Below are 26,653 nucleotides of genomic sequence, written 5' to 3'. Positions count from 1 at the left end.
ATTCAGACAGCCGAGAGCTGATCCTGCACAGGGGCTTCCCCAGACACCCTGTCTGACCCGTCAGTCATGAACAATGCGGACTGATGCACCCCATCGCCTCGTCCAACAGTCAAAACTAAAACCGGGTTTCTAGTAAGACTGACCGAATAAAACATTTAAGGTTTTTAAGGGATCAACATGATTGCTATTCTTCGACTGTGCTGAAAACTTTTGCTTACCTTTGAGTGTGTATTCATCTCAAGGTTAATAAATTACCACTTAGGTTATTCCTTAGAGCAAAATTTGGAAAAGTGGAATACTTTGACTCTAAGTCTGAGTCCAGGCTTTGTGACAGATAAAAAAATATTAATCGTTATGGTGAGAAAGAATTGGACCAAGCGATACACTTTTTTAATGAAATTATGGCCCGATTTTTATAGTAAAAATAGCTTCTAGAGATTACAACCACTTAATCACAGTTTTGGACTAAGGTTTGATCCTCCATATCGGACATGCAGTCGCTGTGTGCCACAGTTTACTACAGGGGGGTAAATCACGGTAGCTAGCTAACTATTTGTGTAGCGTACTGTTACACCAAGGTCCAGTCAAACTGCTTCGGGCAAGGCGACAAAGCTGTAATTTTGACAGAAAAGCCTTCAGCGAAAATTGTTCGTGTTATGATAGAACGATACTGCCATTTAAAGGTTGTGTCACGGCCATAACAGGGGCTTAGCAAGCAAACGCCGTAATAGTTTAGGCAACTTATACAAGGCTACATACAGCAGGTGGTACCCGAGTCGTTAGCTACGGCTAAATGAACCCAAGCTAGCCACATCAACGCCCACAATAAATTGTTTGAAAATCTGGTCAGAGATTAATGGATATATTGCATTTGAAGCAATCCGAAAACACAAGAGTATCAAAAGGGTATTACAAAATTAATGACCTAGCGGGAAAATACATGCTTACAGAGATGTAAACATCCGATTACCGCAAGCAACCATTTCAAGGGATCTTTCCCTTAATAAAACAAGCATTCCACCACCACAAAAACAAAACATACCTTTATGCTCCCTGTCATACGGTAATGACAACAACCTCTTATGGTGTCATTTATATAACCATTTAGAAGCTATATGCATTGAGGCCATGCATTTTATTTACATTCTGACGTCTCGTTAATCCGAAAGCAGGAAGTCGTGGTACACAGTTGATTTGTCATCGTCTTTGACATTACCTTTACAATCCAACAGGGGGCGACGAAGACTCAGTAACTGTGTTTCAAACACATTCTGAAGAACATAACAGTATCTGGAATTCACGAACTCGCCTTTTCTCTTCACATGAATTGAACGTGGAAACATCCACGTGAAAGGCAGACTGTTTCTGAGCTACATAATTACAGGCAAAGGCAGAGACAAATGGGGACATTCATATAAGGTGACCGAGGAAAAAAGGTTGTATAACATGATTTAACCCCATTCTGCTAGTCATGTCTCTTGCACTTCGCCTCTCTTGGTTCATTCTCTAGCTTTAAGTGCAAGTGTATACATATTTGTCTCAATTACTCTAAAACTGGTTACACGTAATGTTTTAGGCATCTTAAACATCGTCTGTGGGAGTTCTTAATTGCTTATCACTGTCACTTCTGAAATCTTCACTGACGTTGGTGAGCACATGCCCATTTAGCATTTTTTCCCCAGAACATCAGACTTCATTACATCAATGTATATAACCAAGGCATGAAAAATTTTATCTTTCGATTCCAACTTTCTAAACCACCTTCGTCGTTTATTAGTGAGTAACGTGTGTTTACAGGGGGAAATAAAACGGAATGAATTTTGAAAAAGAATATAACAGGAAAAACTAGAAAAAAAAAAAAAAACACTTTACCCACACAAACCAGTATCAGTGTCAAACTTAAGCATTTGCACAATGACAATGACAAACAACAAATCATCTCTTCACAACAAGGTTTAACCAGTTTCGCTGTCTGGAAGATAGGAATGCAGGTTTTAAAAGTGTTTGGCATGAACAATATCTAACGGTAAGCGGTGTGTACATTCAGTTGTGTGAAGGAGGAAAAGCAACTATTTCATATAAATATGTGTCTTTGTAATAAATTCTTTCTAAAAGTAAAGTTTTATGTACAGTTCCCGTTATGGAAAACACTTGCATCATTAAGTAACAATAATCGATCATTTTCATCATCATATTAAAAATAAACTATGGCAGAGAGGTCAGTCCACATCCCAAACAGCATATAGTCATCTAACATTCTATGGAAATTAAAACAATAAAAAAACACACACAGTTCAGGAGGCTGAAGTCCTGATTTAAATAATGAATTAAGAAAAACATGTTTTATATTTCATAGGTCTAAGCAGCTCCCTTCAAAGAGACAATCTGTCACTCACTTTTGCTTAAGCCTGGATTCAAACGGGGAAAACAAACACTTTAGTAATGAATATCGTGACAGCGAATGTAGTCTTACGCTTTCTCAACCAGAGACCAATATGGTCAGGAAATGTGCTGAGTTGGTACAGAAAGCCAAGAGATATCTGACTGATAGATTCCTTATGATTCTGGAACTTGAATTTTGCGTCAAACTTATTTTGATTCAAATACATCTATTTATAATTAAATGATGTTTAAAACGGTTACAAACAGTCCCTCATGTTCACTTGGGCATGTGGAGGTTTCCATGCTGACATAATCATAACAGCTACAGTTTAGAACAAAAAAACAGCCACTCATGATTTCTTCCTTTAACTGTATCCCAATGACAATTTTTAGCACAAATAAACAAACAAACAAACAAACAAAACCAAAGGCTGCAGACTGTAGAGACAGCAGAAACTCTGGAATCCAGCGCCCATTCCATGTGAGACAAGTGTTTTGGCACACACTTTGCTTGGATTATATGACGGGTGCAGATCTGTCATTTGTAACAGTGGGTCTTAGTTTGACTGTAGCAAAGGGATTCCCACCCCTGAGCGAAAAAAAAAAAAAAGTATGAAAGACATTAGGTGAGTCACATCAAATAAAATGGTCAGAATTATTGTCAGATAATTGAAATAATGATGATTTGGCAGATAATTATTGGCATATAATTGAATAAATCATTTCAAACTTCAGTAAATGAGAAGATTACTATGGTCTTACCCCAGGAAAGGAGGTTTGGAAATGCCATTTGACACAGGGGCCTGCTGGAAAAAAAAAAAAAAAGAAATTAAAAAATGAATAAACAAACATGAACATTATATACATCTATGAGGCTGCGCGCAAATTTAACGTAAGCAGCAATGTCATCCCTGTCAGACTGGTTTATGAGGATGTCATTACATTGTGCTTCAGTAATGCAAAATTTGGCAGAACCTGGGATGTACAACATGTTCTCTGACCTAAGCAGGGGAGTCAGGAATCTGGATCATCCTGAAGTGCTAGGTCATTCCGTCTAAGCGTTGACAATCTAACCATAAGTCCAAGTGGAGACCGTTTTAAAATAGATATTATCTTTTTAAAGCGTGCTATTGTGTAGGCCTTATTTTGTATAAACAGAAACGGTTACACCAAAGTCCTTCGCTGAAAGAATAACAACAACCTGACAGAATGATGAATGGCAAGACAAGATCTTTAATGCCACTTTCAGGTAGACAATCTAAAGAAAGAAAGGACAGCTTGATCAACGAGTAAACAGAGATTGTTTATTAGCATACAGCAAAAAGACCCAGAACTTGATTTCAAAACCACTCAGAGTCCACTAGGGGGCAGTGTGGAATCACAGGGGACTTGTCATCGTGACTGGACGATCTGCAGCGATCTGATCTCCCAGGAACCCCTCTGAGTCAATTCCTGGACGTGACAAGTACTCCTGCAGCACAGTGCCCTGGCAATTGTCACATGATTCCCTGCATAACGAGGAGAGTAAGTTCTGCACTTACTGCCCTGACCACCCCACGGTTCCGTCCATTTCTCACGAGGTCCTGAGGCAGCAAGTCCAATTCAAGGGCAATTTTAATGAAACGAGCCTGGGACTTAATCAGCTGACACAATGCTACACGTATATTGGGGCTGTTACTGTTCTGGAATTTTCTACTCACCCCTATGTCCTTCCTCCTTTCTCTTTCTCTCTCTCTCTCTCTCTCTCTCTCTCTCTCTCTCTCTCTCTCCCTCTCTCTCACTCACTCACTCATTTACTCTGTGCTGACTCAAAACTAGGCAGGGAGCATTTTTCAAATATCTTTTTATTTTTCACAACGACAGCAACGCAGAACATTCTCTCTACCCTCCCTTGTCCTCTGGCTAAAAAACAGGGGTTACATGAATGCAGCTTTTTTTTTTCCCCACTGTCTTTCTCTTTTACTCTCTGTATTCCTGGTCCCACTCTACTGTATTTGTATAGACTGTGAATGATAATGAAAAGAGAGGAGCAAAAAACTGGCCCTGTGTTTAGGATGCACTGTGTTAGCCGTACACCTGCAGGGAGGTTTCAGGTTTATCCTGCAGGGGAAACCTGACCTGCAGAGGGGGAGCCTGTGCTTGGCTTTGTCCTTTGTAACAGCCAAATAGCACGGACTAATTCAGCGGCAGGGACCAACCGGAGGCCTCTCCGGCTGAGTGATAGATTCAAGTTAATAAGCATTTCTTCTGCACAGACACCGTCGGCGCTCTGGTTTTTTGGAAGGCGTTGAGACAATACGGGTGGATGGGGGCGAGCCTGGGAGCGGTGAAGCTTACCGTGTTCTGGGGGGAGGGGGTGGACTGCCTGGCCTGGTCGCTGTAGTCAGCCGGGGGTAACAGCACGGGTTCTTCTTCCTCAGGTTCCTCTGGCAGCTCTGCTTCGCTGTGGCTTTGTACTGGAGTCCAACTTCTGCTGGGGGGGGGGGGTTTACAGAGAAGTTTCCAGACATGGCACTTACGTAAACAACGAACAGGACTTAGCCTGAAATATTAGAGCGTGCTTTTTTTTTTTCTTGAAACGAGTCCTGAAATTTTAACACGATGGTCTCACCTGTTTTGGGTCGCCGGCTCACTGTAAGGTCGACAATAAGAGGATGGAAACCAGCCTCGTCTGTAAAAGAGAAAATGTCACGTTACCTCTAAGAATAAATTCTGATGTGTGCTTTAGATATGACAAAAAAAAAAGAACATTAGGGTTGAAAAGATGTAAAACTATGAGTATTTGTTTTTAGATTCTTCTGTAGTTATGGTAATAAAAATCTGAGAGACCGTCAGAGAAAATACACAATTCTCAAGGAACTGTCTAGTCAAGGACCGGCTTTGAGGTTCTGTTGCTAAGGAAACTGTCTAATGGAGCCAGCTGCTCTTAACTTCGTGGAAACAATCTATGAGTCAGAAATGGACATTAAACCATTTCATTTTCAAAATAGTAATCGCTACGTGAGCACTCCTGAGGTAAAAAAAAAAAAGAAAAAGAAGGTATTTAAGAAAACTAAATTGCAACACAAAACATACCACAGCACTAACAACCAAATTCCTCTGGATCTACACACCAATGAAAATCACTCCAAACACAGTTGGGATGAATGAAAATAACACTACTCTGAATCAAACCTATGCCCATTTAATACACGCAATGAACTCACCACCATTGCAACCTCAGTGAGGCAAACCAAGCATTTCACAAGAGGCAAAAATACAAGTCAGTTCTCCAGCAAAGCATTGTCTTTCAACTGGAAATTCATCAAGCAGTTTAAACAGCAAAAAAAAACGTTATTTAGCAATACATTTGTCCAGGCATACAACCTTACTCACTGAAATCATATGACCATATGATTAACGTGGATCTTTTAATTTTCTTAAGAAGTTGATAGGGACAGAAAATAAAGCAGATAGGCATTTGGTTGACTGCGTGCCTGCATTGTTATGATGAAGTTAGCCATGCTGGGGTTGTAAAGTATGACTCTTTACTAATTTAGAAGATCATCTGATATTTCTTTGTTCACTGACCATCTAACCCATGGCATTCCACGCAATAATCCCACATTCCCCAAAATGAAAGTTTTTTGTGATCAGTATTTACTTCCATGGAAATATATACCATCTATGTTGCTGCTTAACTAATGCCAATACAGAGAGTCGTTTTTTTTTTTTTTTTCTTTCTCTCTCTCCCTCATCTTTAAGGTTTTGACTTGCTTGCAGCCTGAGGTATCGACACACTGGCCCCTTCTCTCTGACAGGGTGGAGGTATGGAGGTATGTCACGCTTGGCATGTCAGAAATGCTCCGTGAAGCTCTGGAGCCATATTGGAGGAGCAAAACCAACAAACAAAAAAACAAGAAAACGAGTCTTTCCACCTCTGCAGCGGTATCTGCAGAGATTGTCTGAGTTAGTGTGTTTGAAGATAAGGGAGAGAATAAGAGAGAGAAAGAGAGAGAGAGAGAGAGTGGCAGAGATTGTTATTTCCCAGATGACGGATCGGTAAAGGGCCACTCACTGTCCAGTCTTCTCTAATTCGCCGTACAGCCAGCCGTCCCTCTCCTCTTGAATGAGGAGGATGATAATATCCCCGTCGTCAAAGCTGAGGAGAGTGTCGTTGTTCCCGGATGTGTGGGGGAAAATGGTCTGCACACGAGGTTTCTTCATCATGCTCTTCTGACTGGACATGGACGCAGACCGGGACAGGCCGCTGCCGTCGACGCTGTCTTGATCTGTTCGGTTCAAAGAGGCCGTTACGTAAAGAGGCGCGACACTCGCAATTTCATTTAAGAACAGATGAGTGAGAGAGGGAAACAAAAGGGACAAAGTCCAGTTTAAAAAAAAAAAAAGGAGGGGGGGGGGGGCAATACACAGGACGAGCGATTACGTTTAGACAAGAGAACGAGATCTAGAATTACAAGAGCATAAGAGGAGGTTTGATTTATGGGGAGCTGAATGACTGATTGGACTGAATGAATCTGAAGAATGAGGGTCTTTTGTAACCTGAGTAGTGTTCTGATGAAATGGGACTTTTGGAGATTTCCTGGTTGAACATGTTCGCCAGCGGACTGGTCTGGGCCTTCAGAGCCGGGGCAGGCGGCGGTACCAAGGCGTCCGAGTTATTCTTGCAGAAAAATAACAAATACAAATGAAAAACGACAGATAATGATGCAATACCACCGAATAAAAAAACAAAACAAAAATCATACTCATACAAAACAAGTGACCTTCCCGTAATCATTTTATCATTACCTGCAATAACGGCGCTGAAGCGAATAAATTTCTACAAAGTTTATCAATTTGGCTCATAGCCAGAGGGAGTTCCCTTTCACCTTTATAGCCTTTGTTTTCTGGAGATAACAGCGTATCATTTCTTGAGATAACGCTTTGTGAGACACGCACTTAAAAGATCATTTAAAGCTGTCTAAGAACGCAGCGGAGGTGGACGTCGTGACATCACGTCCTGTTGGCGCTAAGGCTTTGCCCTCTGTGGATGTGACTTACCCTGCGGTGGTGTCCGATGTGGGGTGAGGGTTGGGGCGTGCCGGAAACCGGGGTACGCAGGCCCTCAATCACAGAAAGCACAGTGTCCGGCACCTTGGTGGCATCCACACACTTGTCCTGCCAGCCTGGGAGTTTCACCTCCAGCATCTCTTTGGCCTAAACGTTCAGGACGTAGCATGAGCAGGGATAAGTGAATAAATATGCAAAAAAAAAACCCGACGGGATTTTTATTGTTCTCTGAAGTCGGCTGTAAAATTTAGTGACAGTTTTACAACAGTTTTCTATCAGTGTTATTTGTTTCTCATAAATTTACTCGTGAACGTAAATATCATCATAAATGTTTTGGTTTTTTTGTTGTTTTCCCATGAATGTCACCTTCTCGTGAAAGGAGGACATTTGATAGGAGAAGGTGCAGTGTTTGTCCACTAGGAAGCAGAACCTCCTCTTCTCCTCTAACAGGGCCTCTCTGTAACCGTCGGCGATGAACTTCTGCATGTCCGTCTGCCGGGAAGAGATGGTCTGCAGATACTGTAGAGAAAAATATCAACGTCAGCTAACCCCTTTATCAACTTCATAACAGCAGACTCACACTGCATGACCGAGACACGCCAATGACACGCAGTGACTCAGTAGGATGGCGGCTGTCACTGCCGTTTGCCTGATAAACGGCCAGACGTGTTCATATGACACAGGTAAGCTTGGTTTTAAAGACTGCAAAAGCACAGATGAAGAGGAGTCGTAATACTATAAAAAAAAAGCCTAAATTTGATGTGTCGCCAAAGCCTTAGCCATTCACGCAGACAAAAACAAAGCAGTTTCAGGGAAAGACGGTGGGTCCTACACAGCCCGTCAGAAGAAAGGGAAAGGAGAAAGAGAGCTTTGCTCCTCTTTAAGGGATTCCCCCTCCCGTTATCCTCTCTCTCTCTCTCTCTCTCTCTCTCTCACACTGTTGTCATAGTGACACTGAGAATGGTTTGTCTCTTGGGTGTTGATTTCAATCTGTTGCCACAACCCTAGCCTTTTAATGTCTAGATCACCTGTCTTCCAAAAGAGGCCCACACAAACCATCCAGTGTTTTCTTCCAAGCCCTAAAGCAGTCAGAATTATCCATACTGCCAAATTAGTTCGGTATAAAATATTCAATGAAGTTTTTCATTAAAAATTCATATTATATTCCAGTTGACAATTTCCCTTGGACCTCATGAAAGGGGATCACGGTGGCGGCAAAGAGTTCACGGCTAAAATGAAATGCAAAGTAACAGAAAGTCAGCAGAAATATTCAAATACTGCTTATGTCAGATGCTCTACCTACAGCTAACCACCGTAGCATTTTAAGAAGTAAGACGAAACCATAGAACATTCAGGAAAACAAACAGTTTCAGAATAGTCAAGGGTGACTGCTAAGTGTAAATACTGTACATACGAAGAGTCCTTTTAACTTAAGTATACTTCACAATACTTGAGTTTCAATCAGGTAATTTGTTTTTTTGGGTACTCTGGGAAAACTACTTCTGAGCATGACGCGATTTGGTAAGTCGAAATCTTAAAAAAAAAAACCCAAACGAATTCAAGTACTCAAAAAATGAAACACTTGATTAACCTACAGTAAAATATGCTACACATACACTCTGTGGAAGTCCACCAGTTTTCTGTGACTCGCTGTTGGAACTGAAACTCCTTTAATGGGTTGAAACTCCTGCCCTCCTCCATCTCTATAGCCCAATTCATCAGCACCGACACCCTGAAACCATTCCTCACCTTGTCCCATTGATCAGCAGGACGAAAAAAGCTAAGGACTGGTCTGCAATCAGTCTGATGTGTGAATTCTTAATCACTAAAGTAGCCACTCCACCCTGATCTGAGATCAGCGGTTAGCCGTGGGCGGAGAGCATGTCCATTTCAATAGGACGTTGTCGTATTAGATAGATAAGGAGAATTCATTTTGGTAAGGATGACTGTGCCAGTGTACATACAGAGAGAGTCTGTCTGCAGCTAAGGGTGTGGTGTCTCTTTGGAAGGTGTGGTTGCAAAAGGACTGTTCAAAGAAGGCTTTGCTTTCCAGCTGGCTGTTCACCCTAGACCTTTAATTTTTAATTTTGGGTGAATGTTTAATTTTATATCAATTTTACATAAAAAAAAAAAAAAAGTGTCCATGAGTAGGCTATACACGTAGCGACTAAAAAAAGGATGTGAATTTGAATTTGTCCACTGTGTCTTTTGCACGACATTATATACAAACACATCCTCAAACCGACCAACAAACAAAGTATAGGCAAATTTAGATATTATCCCATTTTCATATTTCAGATATGCATATTCCATGTGCTTACGGCAACCGTTTCATTTTCAGCAGCCTGTTGATTAGGCCGGAGAGAGAGAAAACTCAAAGCAGCTGTCTCCAAGACCAAATAAACGGTAACTTTTTAGAGCTAATTTTCAAAACCCGTTCATTCATTAGCAGGAGTTCGAGCAGTCGCCCCTGTCCTGTCACCCCACAGACACAGAGATCATTAGTGAATCATATATTCTTTTCCAGACATTTTCCCTAGTTGAAAAACTCACTAGTCATTATTATTTGCACTGTCTGTTGTCATCCATCGATCGCCCACTAAAAGGCAGTTCATTGATCAGCGCAGTTCACTTTGAACCGAATGTGAATGTTTACTTACTCCTACAAGCTCTTTAAGCACAAAACATTTGGTATGGAGGGAATCAAGTATATACCTCATTCTCTTTGTGCTCATACTTGCTGGAATGTTTCCCCTGGCTTTTCCGACGTAGTTTCTTCAGGTCTGCGTTTGATCTGTCCAACGAGTCCTGTTTCATTTTGTGTTCTGACTGATATCTTTTGAATGTAGCCTGAGGAGAACAGAAATACATAAGATTTATATCAAATATGTTATCGCATTTACATATAACAATGATCGTGTGTTTATGACATGACAAGAGTACGGAGAACGTAGCGTGGTGGACGTGTAAAACATACCGTCATGTATTTGACATCCAATTCTGTTTTCCGTTCTAATTCCGCAACAAGCTCTCGGTGGAATTTCTTGAACTGAAAGGACAAAGAAACTGATGTGATCTGCAGTTTGACACGTTCTATGACAAACGACGATCGTTAAGCAAACGAATCAAAAGAATGTGAGGAAATTACATCGGCGGATTGATCTTATCAGCTCAGAGGGTTGAAACGTATTCAAGATTATCTGCGAGCGTGAATTTCATAAATTCGAAGATAAAGAGAGGACTTGCAAGGGTGTTAAGTGAAGTGTCAAAAAAAAAAAAACCAAAACCTGCTGAGTGCTGAGTGATAGTAAAACCATGGGACTCACTCACTCTCACTCATAACCACTGTCATTAACTATCATAAAACTTATAAATTATTAATGAAAAAAAAAACCTATCAGTGGCTCCTCTGAGGTAAGGTTCTGTGTCTATAACTCAGTCGCAAAAAGAGCACCAGAGAAAACTAAAAATTATTCTGCTGCTAATCAAATGAATCAGCCGCAAAGCACGACCAAAACATAACATGTATGCCGCGAAAGACACCTGGAGCCAATCCAGAGGTGATCATTACTCTACTCATTAAGTGAGTGCCTGCCCTGGTCCCGTACCCTCCTCCGCAGCTCAGAGACAGATGGAAAGGGAAAGTGGTGCACTCTCAACCTCCCTGATCAGTGAGACTAGAGCTAATGATGAATAGGCTCTGTAAACAGGTTCTCACAGCACAGACGTGAATGTAAGAGCAAAAAAGAAAGTGAGGGCAAGCAAGAGAGCAGAAATGTCAGTGAGAGAGAGGGGGGGGGGGCGAGACAGAGAGGGAGAGAGAAAGAGAGGAGGGGGGGGAGACAGAGAGAGAGAGAGAGAGAGAGAGAGAGAGAGAGAGAGAGAGAGAGAGGGAGGGAGGGAGGGAGAGGGAGGGGGGGAAGGGAGGGGGAGAGAGAGAGAGAGAGAGAAGTGTACATAACTAATTCTGTACATTAGAAAACTTACACTTTCCTCCAGTTCTTGTTGGACCTTCTTGTGGACGTCTGAGATCTCCATAAGGACCACCCCTATTGTAAAACATGATAATAATCAGTGGGCTTTAAGACTTGACCTGGGCTCCGTCTAAAGCACTTGAACAGACATGTGGGAAAGAAATGAAATACAAGACTGAGCTAATGTCAGCTGTCTGCAAAGAGGGACAGTTTACAACACAACGAATTAGAAGAAGACAAACAAATAAAAATAAATGTAAAATATTTATAACAGCAATACAATAAACTAAGAGTTTATTCATCAGGGATCAGAGTTTAATGAGTTAAAATGTTAAACATACCACAAATAGACTACAAACAAGCCAGGCAATTTCTAGAATGTTTTTCTTCACTTGGAAAAGGTGTGACTTGCTAATTTAAAATCTCTATGCCATAAGTCTTTGGTGTCAAATGTCATCAAACCACTCATGTTGCTGCTTTGAGTAATTTTACTAGTTTTCTTAACCCTCCCTATAAGCACAGCACCAACCTAACAGGAAACACCTGATTTGATTTCCAGTATCTACTTTCAGAATGAACACAGTTATAACAGGCTGGAAAAAAAAACCACTCATCTGGCAGGAATCATACAAACAAACACCCACAAACAAACACACAGAGAAAAGCACCACAACACACATACATTAATATTTGCTGCGTTGGTACAATACTCTAATCTCAGCTACAAAAACATTAGCATCTAAAGGTCAACAGAACCTGCTCGTAAATGCTGCCTTTGTACGGAGAGGACCAGTGTAAGGGCTTTGTATTTTCACAGCACCAGAAAAAGTGGCCTGTGAAAGTGGCCAACCTTACAAAGGTTACAGTGTGAGCCCTGCGTGGAGCAGGGCAAGCTCGGCTGGTTTCTTTTTTTCTGGTGCTTACAACGTGTGAAAACAGTGAGTTTTAGGAGAGTTTTTTCGTGATACTGATTAGAAGCTTCATGATACTTTGCTCACTCTAAAAATGGACTGATACCATATTGGTTCTGTATGTGAAAAAATAAAGTTGGAAAAGGTTAAAGTTATACACCAGCTTTTGTATGATAAGGAAATAAAAAAAAAAAGAGTCAAAGAAAAATTGTTGCCTAAAAATAGGTGTAAAGTTGCCTCAACTTGAACCGTTCTCTGTAGAAGTCAGTGCACACAGGTCATTTTTACTGTTCTGGATTAAACTGGTCATATTTCCTAATGTGTAATTTCTATGACTAACGCCTGGCTTGTTTTCCAAGTCCTCTCCCCCTGTGTATCAACAGTTACTCAGTTTCCTGCACCAACATGATTTAAAGGCCAACTACACAAGTCTTCACCTGGTTACAGGCATGCTGTTAACAGTTATTAAATAGTTTTGCTGATTGCTTCAAACTCTTTAAATATGGAAACAAAAGTACAAGACTAATTACAAGACATGGAGGCTGGCCCTGCTGATCTGTCAGTTGGTCTGTCTATCTGTCTCTCTCTCTCTGCCTTTCATTGTTTCTGGTGACGGAAATATGTGTCTGTCGTCCTGAGATGGGACTTCTCTAATCCAGTGCAACAGTGTGTGATGAACACTCTCAAAGGGCTATAAATCAAAGAAGGAAGAACGGGCTTTTAACAACTTTTTCTCCTGTAATAACTAGACCACAATACACACGGGGCTCTCTATTTTAAAAAGCTCTCTGACAAAAGGGACTTCGAAGACCTATCGCAAGCCACATCACCCCTGATGCATGGTACCAATGAAAGATGGATTTCTTTTAGTGTTTTCTCTTTACCTGTTGCATTTTATTTCATATGGATTCACAAATGAGACTCTTTGTCCAAGCTTTACATTTACAGTAGGTGGCACTATAAGTAGATATCATGGATTCCAACAGAAGGGCGAATGATAAGGGTATTGCACGGTTTCCATGCAACAATGTTTATTTTCTCCACACAGAATATTACACAATCGTGACTCATAAAGAGGGATGAAGTTGACACACGCATATCAGAACACATGAAACAAATCTGGCCGATATGGAAGTCAACTGTAAAGTAACCCCATAGACTGACTGTCACTAATAGAAGACTGACTCACAGGTTGGCACTAACATAAGTCCACACTCACAGATTTGGTAAAGAACCATTGTCTGCTTCCAAATGTAAGGCAGCCTTTCTTTTACTGCTACATACTGCAAGTCCCATGAGTCTTTCTGAAATGCATTAGTGCCATCATACATTCCATATTTTTACGCCTACCACATATGAAGTCTATCGTGAAAAATAAGAACAGACCAATTAACAAGGAAAAAAAAAGAAAAACTCAAGAGACAGCAGTCATTAAGCTCATTAAAATCATTAAGCTCCAACATTTGGAACATGATCAAAGATTAAAAATCTCAATCAGTTGGTCCCACTGTGGCGTAAAGACATCTAACAATTGAACAGCAACTTATCTTTGAGCTAGAGTATCAGAGCATTAAGCAAATTTGTCTAAACCCAGCATTGACTCAGACAGGTGGTTCAGTACGCAAACAGAATTTTCTAAGGAGACTGATGGGTATCCAAAACAAAACATTTTTGCACGATCGATATTTTATTGCCAGGAGGAGCACCTAATTTAAACCCAAACGCATACACAAACAGTACCTCTGAGATTTTTGATAAACTTATGAAACACTATGAAAAGCATTTTGTTAGCGATATATTTTGGTCCATAGAGGAAAACAGTGCCGCGTCGTCGTTGTCGTTTACTATGAGGCTCGCTTTTTCTGAAACAAACTCACCCTCTTTCCGTTTGAGATTTAAAGAGATTATCGTGTTTCGAGTCAGATCAAAGACCAAGACACAGTAAACTCAACAGGATAATATCTCAGGGAAACTAAGCACATATCGGAGAGAATAGATGCAAATCTTTCTTCAGATAAAGTGGTAAGTATTTGGTGTCTTAGGATACGTTTGAAGCTGTGGTTGTTTGGAGAGCAGCGGCTGTGAGTGACTGAGCTGGGGCGCTGCCTTCTGGGCGACCAATGTGACCTTACTGGGAACCAGATATTCTTTACCAGAGTGTGAAAGGGTGAGAGTGGGAGAGTGTGTTGAAAAGAGTCATTTTTCTGCCGTTGTGACAGCAAACGCGTCTGCGGTTTTGCAATGTCCTAAGAATTTTGATAAATAGGTAACCAGCCACACAAGAAAGACCGAGGGACATTTTCCCGGTTTACGAGTTCAAACGCTCAAACCAAATAGTTCCTACGAGGTTAGAAATTCAGCACGTTCTGAACAACCACCACACAATCATTCCAGTCAAACTGCCCGTTTTTTTTTTTTGTCACAACTGCTAGCTTCACCTGAACACACAGAGACTAAAAGCCAGAATCTGGGTTTTGCAAGGCAGAGACCGAGAGTGCGGCATTTCGATTTCCACACACTTAAGAACAGATGGAAGGGCGGAGGTCCAACTGGGCACTTTGTACACTCTCATTCCACACCTACGAGGGCTGTTAACTCATATCAGTTACACAGTACTACAAGGTGGTGTTTCTATATCCATTTGTAACTTAGATTCTTTTAATGAAATTTATGTGTCATTTAAAGAAATCATATATCATAGCTAGCTTTGATGAATGACTTTGGTTTAAGCTCGTTAGCGATATCAGATATCACTGTCGGCGGTGAGAGAACGCTAAGACGAAGCTGCTAAAGGTACGAGTTACTCTTCCCAGGTGTGGAGTATAGAGGTCCCACAAAAACTTTCCACAACAGAAATCAGACTCTTTCTCTCTCAATATTTCACCGGCAAGATACAGCCAACCCTACTCTGTTTCGCATTAAGGAACGATTAGAGGCCTTAATTACTGTTAGGTTCACCATGGTAAGGTTCCTCCGGCAAAGCTTAGCGTGAGAAGTGTGGTTGGATCAGACTAAAACATCCTGTGCTTCTTCACCTTTAAGCAAAATGAAGGTTTGGAACACTTGGAGGTCATTAAGTCTTGGCTCTTTCGTTTTATCTTAAAGGAGATAAGCCGATTATGTGGTTAACACCAAGGTTTGCGTCAATTGGCGCGTGTGTACAAATTAAGAGGTGATACGAGTGAAACACAGAACAGTTTGTTACGCATTAATGGTTCTCACCCTTCAGCGTTAAGATATACGACAGATGAGTCTATGTGAGCTGTAAATTACTAGTCTCCGTTCTCCAATAAAGGATGTCAAGATTCACATAACTCATGCTGCTATGATGCTTCCTCCATTTTGCTATGACCTAATAACTCCTCATTATTAAGACAGATGAAACACAAATCATCCGGAATGGAGGAAGAAAGTACAGAGCTGCTTATCACGTCATTCTTTTGTTTAGGTTGGAAGCGTAGAGACCTTGCACAGGCCTTGGAAAGACGCACCATGCCAAGCTCTCGTGACAGATGGAGGGGTGGCTGGGAGGGTGGACTCCAGTCCCTCCGCGTGACTGTTTGCTTTCTGTGTTTGCTGTCACTCTCTGCTGAACGAGTGAGAGAATTCACACTGTCTAGGAGTCACCGGGGCTGTCTGACAAGGATTCTGAGCAGTAGGGTTAAGACTCAAGCGTTGGAACCGAACAGGGCACAGGCAGGGGGTTGCAAATTCAACCAGGCCTGCTCTGACAGGGCTACAGGCAAAGAGGATCTATGAGGGACAAAATACCACGAGGAGCTGTATTCCACTGACAGTGACCGGCAACTTGATTGAAACTGTTTTGTTTTTCAACCAGAGCTGGTTTATGAGGCAGAAAATATAGATTTTATTGTGATTGCACAAGGTGAACACAGCAACCTAAAAGGAATCAGGTTGTATTCAACCTTTCTGTCTGCAATGTCTACGGACAAAAATACGAAAAGGAAGCAAGGAGGCACATCAGACCAGAATTACCAGGGCAGCCTGCTTTGCTTTCCACTCCGGAGGTTGGCTGCCTAATGGATGACGGTCTACAAATTATGGCCGGGCTCTGAAATGTCTGCCTCCATATTCACCCCAAATGAATTAAATAGATGCTGAGTCACCGAGTACAAACACCCGCTGAACCTGAACAACACTTACACTGGTCCCAGATACAGACACAAGGAGTGTGCAGTCTTTGAAGGAGAGCAAGAAACTGCTAGAATGGCATATTGCTAGCCATGTTACAAGCAATGACTCACCAGCCTAGACTTGTCAAACCTTGTCAGTCAGAATTGAGAAAAGTGCAGACGGCCATTAACTTTTCTTTTAGAAGTTATTACAGTGATCGTAACTATCAACTCACCTAGTTCTCTGGAGACTGGTGACACAGCAGCATTTTCGCCAATCTTTGAAACAGCGTCAAAATACGCTTTTCCAGCCAAGGTCATTGCTGTGAAAAAAGAAAATGTCTTGCATTACGTGATAAAATCCTACAGTTTCACAAAAATAATACGACAACATCTCAAGACAATATAATCTGACTTTCTTCATGGTATGGAATCATGCGTAGCATTCTATCAAAGTTTTGAGACATACATATAGATAACACAAGGGCTTACAGCAAAAAACTTAGTTCAGCTCCATGCATGGAGCATCTCTCTAAAATATCTATTTTATATCTATTAAATTCCACATTAAATGATGTTTGGTTAACTAAATATATGACTGTCCACAAACCGTCATTGTGTGATTACCTGACACTGATTTCTCATAACTTTTACCCAGGTTGATCAGGTTCCTCAAGCCGGGATTAAACTGTTCCATAACATTCTAGGAGGAAAAGAAGAACATGAGACAGGATGAGACAGAATTTAGGGGGATGCCAGAGTTACATGTATTCTTAGATTAAAAATAAAATCAACTATACTGGCTGCAAATGCAGCCATACTGACTTTATTTTGTAATCACATTATTGAGTGAGAGCACACCAGTACAGTATATAACTGTTAGATATTACGTTTTTCTTTATTAGTTTTGTGTGTTGTTATTGTTTGGGGCGGGGAGGAAGGGGGGGGGGGGTGAAAAATGAAAAAAATATTGGCTTTAGTCGATATTTATAATAACAGCATGAGAATGATGCTAAATTAGATGATTCATGTTACAAGAGATCATTGTTCCGATTCAGAAAAAATCCAGAAGCCAAATTAAGATATCATTGCAATTAAATCAGAAAATTGCACTGACAGCTAATTTCATTAAATCACTAATTCTGCACGTGTTCCAAAAATAGCAGCTTGTTGGAAATGTTTAATAATTAACTTGCTTGTCGAATTTAACTGCCCTTCAAGAGCAAAGTCCTGACAATGCCTTTTCAGGGCCAGATAGTACTTCTATTGAAGTACTCCTCAAGTGTTCCCAAAGTGCTGGGTAGTTCCTCTTTCAATTCCACACCCTTTTACAGCAACAATAAGCAGTTAGGTATGCATTACTTACACCCTGACAGCAGGACAAAACAGGTTCCCTCAGCCAGGGCAGATATCAACGTGAAAATGTGACAAACTGTCTACATTACGTCAGCCATATCAAACTTTTCCATGGAAATCATATAAAATAGAGAGCTTTGGAGATATGTCACTTATCATGAAGGGATTACATTTCTTACAGTATTTCAAACAGATGGTGTGATCAAAAAATGAATTCATAACGTGAGTTTTTTGGCAAGATTAATTTCATAATCTGAACCCAGGGTGGGCTGCAGGTGCACATATGCGCATAATAGGGTTTGCCGTGTTTACTCAAGTTAGTGTCAGTGCCAAAAATAGTCAGTTTAACTAATCATTTAATGTAATACGTAATTTTAAAAAAGTTTAAGCCTAGTGGGAATTAATGTTCACACATTATTCCGTGGCTCGTAATAAGTGACACGTTCAGGCAATGGATACCAACCTTGTATGTACTCTCGGTGAGTTTGTTCACGTCCTCTGGGTCTCTCGACATCGTGCAACTTATTCCTTGTTCCCCAAAAATGTCAACTATAAAACTGTGGAGCACTCCCCCCTAAACTCTTCCTATAATGTCTAGATCCAAGCGTTGTCTTAAAGAAAGAGATTTAAAACGAGGCGAAATATTGAAATGGACGGTAACGAGCGCAACCGCGCGCTCCTAGAGAAAAAAAAACACTGTCAGCTCCTGCTTCAGTGATCAAACTTCGGTGAAATGCGTGCTTGCGTGAGCGTTGCGTCTGTCTGGACTCCGTGGATCCGTGACGTCATAACATCGATGAATGGGTAATAGGTTGGGCTGGGTCTTGACGGTGGTTTGATACACTGGTTTAGAAACTGTTAAAGGAAAAGTCAGCCTCACCCCCAACGTAATACAGTTGTACATGCATAACTCATACCTGTTGTTGACAAGCTTCAATAATAATAAATCGATTCTACCGCTTGTGGGACCACCCCCCCCCCCCCCCCCGCCAACACACACACACACACACACACCTCCAACATATGTGCCACGTGCGGTCATTTAAAAGAGTAATAATAATTTCGCTGCTCAAATTAATCTCTTAAATTAAATCTTAATTAATTTCTATTGCTGTCGAATGTAACTAGCACATGGAGTATTTTTTAAGCAAGACATTATATAGGGGTCCCATTTGTGAGACTAACGAACTGAAGAATTAACATTTGAGCGGCGTAAAACAGACCTTGAGAGAGTTTTGGGCGAATACAAGGTAACAACATTTACATCACACTGCGCCATGAAAGGAGAAACCGATTCATCCCAGTTTCAGCAGAGATTCGCATTCAGGCTGCGCCACCCTGTGGTTCTTGAAATTGTGGATTGAAAGAAGGGAAATCAAGTGTTCAGGCGCACCACACACACACACACACACACACACACACACACACACACTTACTTACTGACTGATGTTAGAGTTATGTTACTAAACAGTTATAAAATCTACGAAATTTCTCATGAGTGTATATTCCACTTGTACTTTAAAGTAGGCGTGGCATTCGCAAAAACCATTAGTTCTGTTTCTGCCACAATTAAACACACTCCCTCCGCACAATGCCACTCATTTGTTTTGAGAGACGTGAATTTAACGCGTGGATATGATTTCACGCTTTAAGGAGGGCATATGGGAGATAATGCCCTGACATCAAAAGAACCACGAGCCTCCGGCCAAAGGCTACTGCATTTGTCATTCGAACTTATGTTTCCTTATGTATCGGTATTTCTCGCCATGCTAAGCGATGAATGTGAACATCACTTCTCTTTCTTAATTTTGCATTAAATTTACTCTTTTGTTTTACAAAGATGATTATTTGTCCGGCCAGCTGTAGGCTTGAGTTCAATGTTTTAGATTCCTACAGGGTCCGCAGTGTTTTCGTCCTTCTCTTTTTTTATTCTTATGCACCGGTCTCAAGTGATTTCATTGGATTATCAGGTATGATGATGAAGTGATACCCGTCTTGTTAATTTTGTGCGACTTGTCTTTATTTAATATAATTTCTAATTTCGTCTTGATTTAGGAAACCTCACCGGCAAAATGCTTTTTCGTCAAACCGATGGGAACTTAACTTACTTCAGAGATAGCGGCGAATTGGCCTCCGACATACCGACTGTGGTGTCGTTTGAGCTCTCAGACCCCCGACACCGTCTACGCAGTGCAACATTCACATACACTTGGGACCTTGGAAATGGGTAATTTCAGACGCCTTCCAGATACATTACTGAACCCCAGTCTTGTGTAGGCCTATTTAATATTCATTAAGTGTCTTTTAACATTTCAGAGAAGTCGTCGTGGGACCAGAGCCATATATACACTGCAGCTACAGCAAGTCTGGAAACTACACGTTTAAACTGAGAATTGGAGCCAATACAACCAGGCACTCATCATTCACTGGGGTGTATTCAAAAGATTTGATAGTGTTGGGTACGTATCAATCATTCATTGTGTTTGTCCCCAGGCTACTTGCTGGCAATCGGGCTTTTCGCTGGTGTAAATATATCGCAATGACGCACCTAATACACCGATGAGTAGTAAGGGAGATCATCACGATGTTGTTCTTTGTTTGTTTTTAGATGCAATCAGAAGTATTGAACTGAGGAGTTCTTCAAGTTATCAAGTAGACAAGAGCAGCAATCTGTATTTTCGTGTTGCTGGAAGGTTGGGCTTTTTCTTTCATCATATCTATAAATCATATTTTGTTTGATTTGTTGTTCACTGACTCATTCAAGTCGTTATAAATAATATGGGCTCTTAGCACTTCTTGTAGACTCTTGATTACTTAGTTTTTTATGTTTTGTTCATTGGTTTTTATCTATATAAGAATCATATATCCAAGATTGTGTTTCTTAGTTGTTTGCTTGGAAGCACATTTTAATTTAAAACAAAGCCCTTAAAAGTGAACTAAGCCCCTCACAACAAAGTTTACACTGTCACAGGCCAGTGCCTCAGCTTATCAAATGAATTTCTACGGTTACAAGCCTTGTAGATTTTACATACTTTGTATGAAAACTTTTTTTTCTTGAAATACCTTCGCTTTTCTCCCAGAAAAATATCTTTTAAACCATAAACCTGACTCAAGTACTTACACTGCTGCATGCTATTTATACATATTATATAGGCCTACATATGGGTCATTCTGTGTCAAATCAGACAGAATCCAGGAAAGTGATTGCAGCACTGTCTTAGGTTTTTTCAAAGTTTGTCTAAATAATGTTTTGGTCCCAACACTAAGGCCTGTAAACTATTTTTGTTCAATTCCAATGTTTTTATTTATTTATTTTTTTGACCCTTGATATTTTTTCTTTTTTTCATTCTCAAAAACGCCCTATTTGAGAAGCCATGTTTGGGCATTAATATCTTGAAGAGTATTATTCCTAGCCTCACCAAACTTCTTGGGATGGAAGACAAACATGTTTTCTGTATGCCAAAACCATTAAAAGTTTGTATGCCTATTGATTTTCGGTAATGTCCTAGATTTGGTAAAAAAAGTGCAAAACTCCTAAACAAGGGTGATATTGAGGGTATTATAAACCCATTTTTTGCACCCAAATGGTATAAATTTTTTTCTTCAAATACAATCTTTTTTGTGTCAATATTCGAGGTCTCTGCCACTAATGGACATGAAGTTATTAACAATAAAACAGGGCATGGTAGCATTTTTTTTGTCATTTTCGTAGAACCAAAATGGTATGTGGGGTAGTTAGTAGGAACGTGAAAATGTATGTGGAAATAACTTAATGTATGGTCCTTTAGTGTACAAAGTGCCAATGTCTTTCCATGTTTCCTTCATAGATAAATACACATAGTTAAAGGCAATGTTTTACCTCTAGGAAAAAAACATCCATAATGAAGAAGCTTATTATCTCTACTTATGTGTGTCCCAGCCTCTGAAATATTGATTGGAGTAAAGAAATACATGTTTTCCATAGGCTCATTTTACTATAGGTCATTAATGCAAGCTATATTCTTGACTGTCAGGGCCTCGTTATAGAAAAAGGCATTAACTCTGATAGACGCTATATTCAATGGAGTGGTAAAATTTTATATCCCATATTTGAAAAAGAATATGAGACTCAAAAAAAAATCAAATAACTTTATTGAAAATGATGTGCAGTGTAGCAAATTAGGTTCTAGAACTTGCATGTGATGTAATAACATGTAAGAACACATAACTTGAACAACAGGACTGAACTGGGTGCATGCTTGGTGTTTTCCTGATAAGTGGAATCCCTATGTTCCATTATTCACTGATTCATGAAGATACTGAGGCAAAAAAAGTAATCCTGAGATGGCGTTTCCATTGGTGGTAGAACTCTCAAATTTTGGCACAAAATTAATAAAAGATTCCATTTGCAGAACAAATAATGATTCATATTATATTGGTGCAAAAATGTGGGTTTGTAGCACCATAAATGTCACTCTCGTTTAGGAATTTTGCACTTTTTTCAGAATCTAGGGCTTTACAAAAATAAAATAGCATGCAGTACAGGCTTTTAATAGTTTTGACATACAGAAAACATGTTTGTCTTCCATCCCTCAAAGTTTGGTGAGGCTAGGAGCAATACTTGTCAAGATATTAATGCCCAAACATGGCTTCTCAGATAGGGCGCTTTTGAGGCTATAATATCAATAAATAATATCAAGGGCTGAAAAAATATGAGGACATAGAATTTGAACAGCAATATTTTACAGGTCTTGGTTTTGGGACCTATTCATGAAATAGACAAGGTTTGAACAAAATCTGAGATGGGGCTGCAACAACCTTATCTGATTTGACACGGAATGACACATATTCATACATCATATTGTTTATGTGATTTTCCTAGCACACCGATGTGGCTTTGTTGGAGGGTCTTGCCTGATTGTTCCGCAGTCAGTTCCACAGTTTCCTGTAATCTCATGAGGGTGTATGAGAACAACTTTATACTGAATTACACTTTCACGTCCGTCGGCACTCACTGCATGGATCTCAATGCCCAAAACGACATCAGTGAACTCAGGACCTCTTACAGCATTTTTGTGCAGAGGAACCGTAAGTCTGTGAAATACTGACGCATTCATTTTGTTAAAAAAAACAAAAAAAAACGTGATCAAGTATCAGTAATAATCTTTGTCCAGTAGAAACGTTGCCACAGTTCTCGACACGCGTGCCTTCTGTGTTTTCTTGTGTAATCTTGACATGTGTTGGTATTGTGAAGAAATGTGATGGGATGATTTCCAAAAATGTAACTGACAATACAAGAACTTTCATGCTAAAAGTAGCCTGTCGATAACAAGAAATGGCTGGCCACATGCCTTCGTTGCGAATCAACTGACCTTTCCTGGAGGAGGGGGAATCTGTTGACTTTCAAGAAACTTGTGATCCGATTTGCCGATTTGTTACGGAATAACGAGGTCACCACTGGCGTACAGTAGTCCCCTGCTGTGTGAAATAAGTGATTATGTATTGTGTATTCAGAGGACTTACATATGCATGACTAGGTCATCAGCATAGCGGTACAATTAAAATTTCACTCTGAAAAACCTGCAGGCTATCTTCCATCTGGATGGTTTCCAGGAACCGATCACGTTTTTTTTAAAAACAGATTTCATTCAGATATTGTTCACATTTTGATGTTACACAAAGACACTACAAGAATTCCTGTCATAGCAGACAAGCAGAAAAAAAATGTCAAAATCAGACAGTTAAACAGTTATATATAACTTTTCTTACTGATGTACCCTTGTCATATTTGTTTATAGCATTATCATGTTGTTATTGTATCAAATGAAGACTGACTTAAATTAGGACTTAGCCTCACCTAGGAAAGGACAGGAAGATATCATTTGTTCTCATGATGATAGCCATGCATTTATCTACATTTATTTTGTCTCAAAATAAATGTATTTTTCACAGTTGTTTAACTCAGTTGTTTGTTTGTTTATTTGTTTCTTTGTTTAAAGCGCTTCATCATCTGTTCTTCATCTTACCATGTGCCTCACTCATCCTGGCAACCGTTGGCTTTATCTCTGCAACCGTCTGTCATCCACGCCATTCACTCCTTAAGTCTAAGTCCAAGGTAAGAGTCAGGGACTTTTTAAAAGACTGAAAATAGATACTGCTCTGATGTGTTTCCCTCCAGAACCTCTGGAAAGGGAGGGAGATCGATATCAAAGATCTTTCCAGAAGGGGGCGATCTATACCAGAAGATGGATGTTGAAAGTGTAATAGTACAGTCAGTATCTTAGTGTTAGGGGCGTATATGTAATCAGCATTTTCATTTTTTCAGTGTATGTGTGTGTTTAGGTTCTTATTTTTCATTTTGAAAGAGGAAAAACAGCATCTCTCACAATGCTACGCAAAATGAAATAGATCCTATCGATTTAAGATTGTTTTTATGCCTCATAAACAAGTATAACAGAATCACATCCTGCTTGAAATAAATAAAATGAATGAAATGTACCAACATCTGTATCTGACGTATTTGTCTTCTCTGTTTAGGTATCAGCCATCAGTTACCTCTCTTTATCAGACATTGAAATGAAGCCCAAGGATGTTGAGTGTTCTGTTATGCGCCCTCCAACGTTCTCTGCAGAGAAGAGCGAATCCCATCCCCTCCTTCATCACTCTGGATCCTACAACACCACCGACCCCTGTTAACCTCAATACGTCTGCATGGTTAGCCCTTAAATGAACATCTAGTTCTTTCTCAGCCTTTCCAGAACGATCTCCACTCTTGCTTTCTGTCACTTTAATATTTAAGACCAGAACAGAAATGCCTCGTATTGATTCCCAATGCACCTCAATGAGAAACTCACAGAATACAGAGATATGAAAAGGTTCTGTTTTTTTCTGGGTTTTTTTTCTTTCTTTTCTTTTTTTCCCCCTCCATGCGTCATTCTCTGTTCCCTGATGAATACGCGAGAACTCAGTGACATTTGCTCATTTTGCTCTTCGTTCTCATCATGGTACATTTGCTGAGCTTGAATGGGATTGACAAATATAATAAATTATTGTAAAGTGCTTCTCCTCCTTTCATCAGACCTAAATTAGTGCATTACAGAACCTGATAAAAGCCCTCATGATATTCTTTTAGCGCCCTCCCCCTCAAACACACACACACACACACACACACACACACACACATACACTGCTAGTTTGTGAAGACCTGAATGGCTCTGGAGGTGATATGAGTTGAGTTTGCATTGACTGAAGCCTGAATAAAAGTCTGACTTGTGAGATCTTGCAGTGAAAATCTGATTATTTCCTTGTCAGCGCTGTCTCTTTTGAGGTACATGATGATACCTCTGACAAAAGACATTGGCGAATACCATTCACAGCTTGAGACCATGGATGAGCACAACTCAGATGCAGCAGAGACATCCTTGAGCCTCTATATAGATAAGGTTTTGTTTTTCTCCGTGGAAACAATGTGTCTGCTCCTGGAGTGAACATTTAATGTTAAATACAGTTTGAGATGACTGCATTTTCTGAACCTGTTAGATGACAGCATGAAGAGAATGGAGGAAGGGAGGAGGTGAGAGTCCTTGAGACTGTGTGTGTGTGTGTGTGTGTGTGGGTGGGTGTGTGTGTGTGTGTGTGTGTGGGTGTGTGCACGGTCAGCTCAGTGCTGCTGCTGCTGCTGGACTAATTATGCTGTAAACTGAAGTAGCACAAGCAAGCAGGATGATGTATGAAGCGTTCGTCTGAAATTACATTCCACCGATAAATCTGTTTCGGTAAACAAAGTCAGTACTATCGAAAGTCCGAGGTGTCCGTGCAAATACCTGACGTTACAGCCAATTAGCAAAAATTGCCTGCGGTGTGTGACTAGATGCTACACTACTCTTTCCCCCTCCTCAAGCACAACAAGTTCTATGATCTGTTAGTTTAGAGTCACCAAAAGAAGGGGATGGGGATGGTGGTGTAGACAGTTGATGAGTCAGTGTGCATAACTTCAATGTCAAATGAAAATCTATCATGTTTAAAAAAAAAAAAAAGAAAGAACTGTTTGCTCAGTGTCAGAGCTAGGTGATGGTGGTTGGGGGGGGGGGGATGGGTTGGTGGGTCTGTGTACATATTTCACATTTAAGGTCGCTATTGTCCAACACAAAGGTTTAAAGGCTACTAAAGCTTTAACTACATGAGATATTGTTAATTTTTTATTCTTTTTAAAGTTTTTAAGTTTTATTAATTGGATAAAACATACCTATGATATATGATGACTATCAATGACAATGGATTTTCATCCAAAGATAGACTTGTAGTGTTGAATCACTCCCACTTTAAACTCTACCCACTTCAAGTTTCTACCTGTTTACAAAAACAAACACAAATGATTTTATCATTTGATAAAATATGTATAATCCACAGTGCATTAATAACTAAATTATTGCAAATTGTTTTAATAATAGTTCTTCAAAAACATTCCTAAAATAGCTTGAAAAGTTTTAAATTAGTTATTTAATTGTCGTAATTGTGTAGTAATTTCATTAAAGTAATGTAATTATAGTAATTTAAGCCATCTGTGACGGACTGTCGGCCAATTAACGCTGGGATAGGCTCCAGCACCCGTGACCCTAATTAGGGTAAGCGGCTTCTAAAATAAATGAATGAATGAATGAATGAATGGATGAATAATTTAAGCAGTTTAATGTTCATTTCTTTGCCTTTACATCAGTTACAGATTTGGTCCTCTTGGCATTGGCTTGGTGACATGACCTTTATCTCTGGGCTGTGCTGATCCCTTTAAGAACAGCTAAAGCCTGACAGGCCACCTGTCTGTCACAGCTCTCCAGATTAAACATCCTCTGGCCAACGGTGACTACAG

General features: G+C 40.1%; 2 protein-coding genes across 5 annotated transcripts; one reads left to right on the top strand and one right to left on the bottom strand.

The window, feature by feature from the left end:
* Window positions 1–1,749: 1,749 nt before the first annotated feature.
* Window positions 1,750–18,511, bottom strand: baiap2l1a (BAR/IMD domain containing adaptor protein 2 like 1a). Of its 4 annotated transcripts, none has more exons than XM_030775298.1 (14): window positions 18,272–18,511; window positions 17,080–17,155; window positions 16,689–16,775; window positions 11,422–11,483; window positions 10,412–10,483; window positions 10,150–10,284; window positions 7,801–7,953; window positions 7,426–7,581; window positions 6,925–7,045; window positions 6,440–6,653; window positions 4,994–5,053; window positions 4,720–4,855; window positions 3,145–3,188; window positions 1,750–2,971 (listed from the first exon to the last, which is right to left on the bottom strand). In XM_030775298.1, exons 1-14 carry the CDS (start codon window positions 18,320–18,322, stop codon window positions 2,899–2,901), a joined length of 1,440 nt encoding a protein of 479 aa, XP_030631158.1. In that variant the 5' UTR covers window positions 18,323–18,511; the 3' UTR covers window positions 1,750–2,898. The 4 variants fall into 4 exon arrangements, with proteins under 4 accessions (XP_030631158.1, XP_030631159.1, XP_030631160.1 ...); XM_030775299.1 differs by having other exon boundaries at window positions 3,145–3,185; XM_030775300.1 differs by having other exon boundaries at window positions 4,720–4,852.
* tmem130 (transmembrane protein 130) lies at window positions 18,458–24,483 on the top strand. Its single transcript, XM_030775116.1, has 7 exons — window positions 18,458–18,464; window positions 19,864–20,035; window positions 20,125–20,267; window positions 20,417–20,501; window positions 22,670–22,875; window positions 23,787–23,902; window positions 24,325–24,483. The coding sequence occupies exons 1-7, from the start codon at window positions 18,458–18,460 to the stop codon at window positions 24,481–24,483; spliced, it is 888 nt and encodes a 295-aa protein (XP_030630976.1).
* The last annotated feature ends 2,170 nt before the right edge of the window (window positions 24,484–26,653 follow it).

This window comes from Chanos chanos, chromosome 5 (genome assembly GCF_902362185.1).
Source record: "Chanos chanos chromosome 5, fChaCha1.1, whole genome shotgun sequence".
In the NCBI taxonomy this organism is placed as follows: domain Eukaryota; kingdom Metazoa; phylum Chordata; class Actinopteri; order Gonorynchiformes; family Chanidae; genus Chanos; species Chanos chanos.
Note: the sequence above shows the minus strand (reverse complement) of the source record. Positions and strands in the feature narration are given on the sequence as shown.

What these genes read in the sequence shown, in the direction of transcription:
- tmem130 (XM_030775116.1), top strand. An exon ending in CATTTTTGTGCAGAGGAACC is followed by an intron (nt 22,876 to 23,786) that starts GTAAGTCTGTGA and finishes CTTTGTTTAAAG; the next exon opens with CGCTTCATCATCTGTTCTTC. An exon ending in TCCTTAAGTCTAAGTCCAAG is followed by an intron (nt 23,903 to 24,324) that starts GTAAGAGTCAGG and finishes TTCTCTGTTTAG; the next exon opens with GTATCAGCCATCAGTTACCT.
- baiap2l1a (XM_030775298.1), bottom strand. Translation starts at nt 18,322, where the DNA reads ATGTCGAGAGACCCAGAGGACGTGAACAAACTCACCGAGAGTACATAC. An exon ending in TTATGAGAAATCAGTGTCAG is followed by an intron (nt 16,776 to 17,079) that starts GTAATCACACAA and finishes CTTTTTTCACAG; the next exon opens with CAATGACCTTGGCTGGAAAA. An exon ending in TGGATGTCAAATACATGACG is followed by an intron (nt 10,285 to 10,411) that starts GTATGTTTTACA and finishes TGTTCTCCTCAG; the next exon opens with GCTACATTCAAAAGATATCA.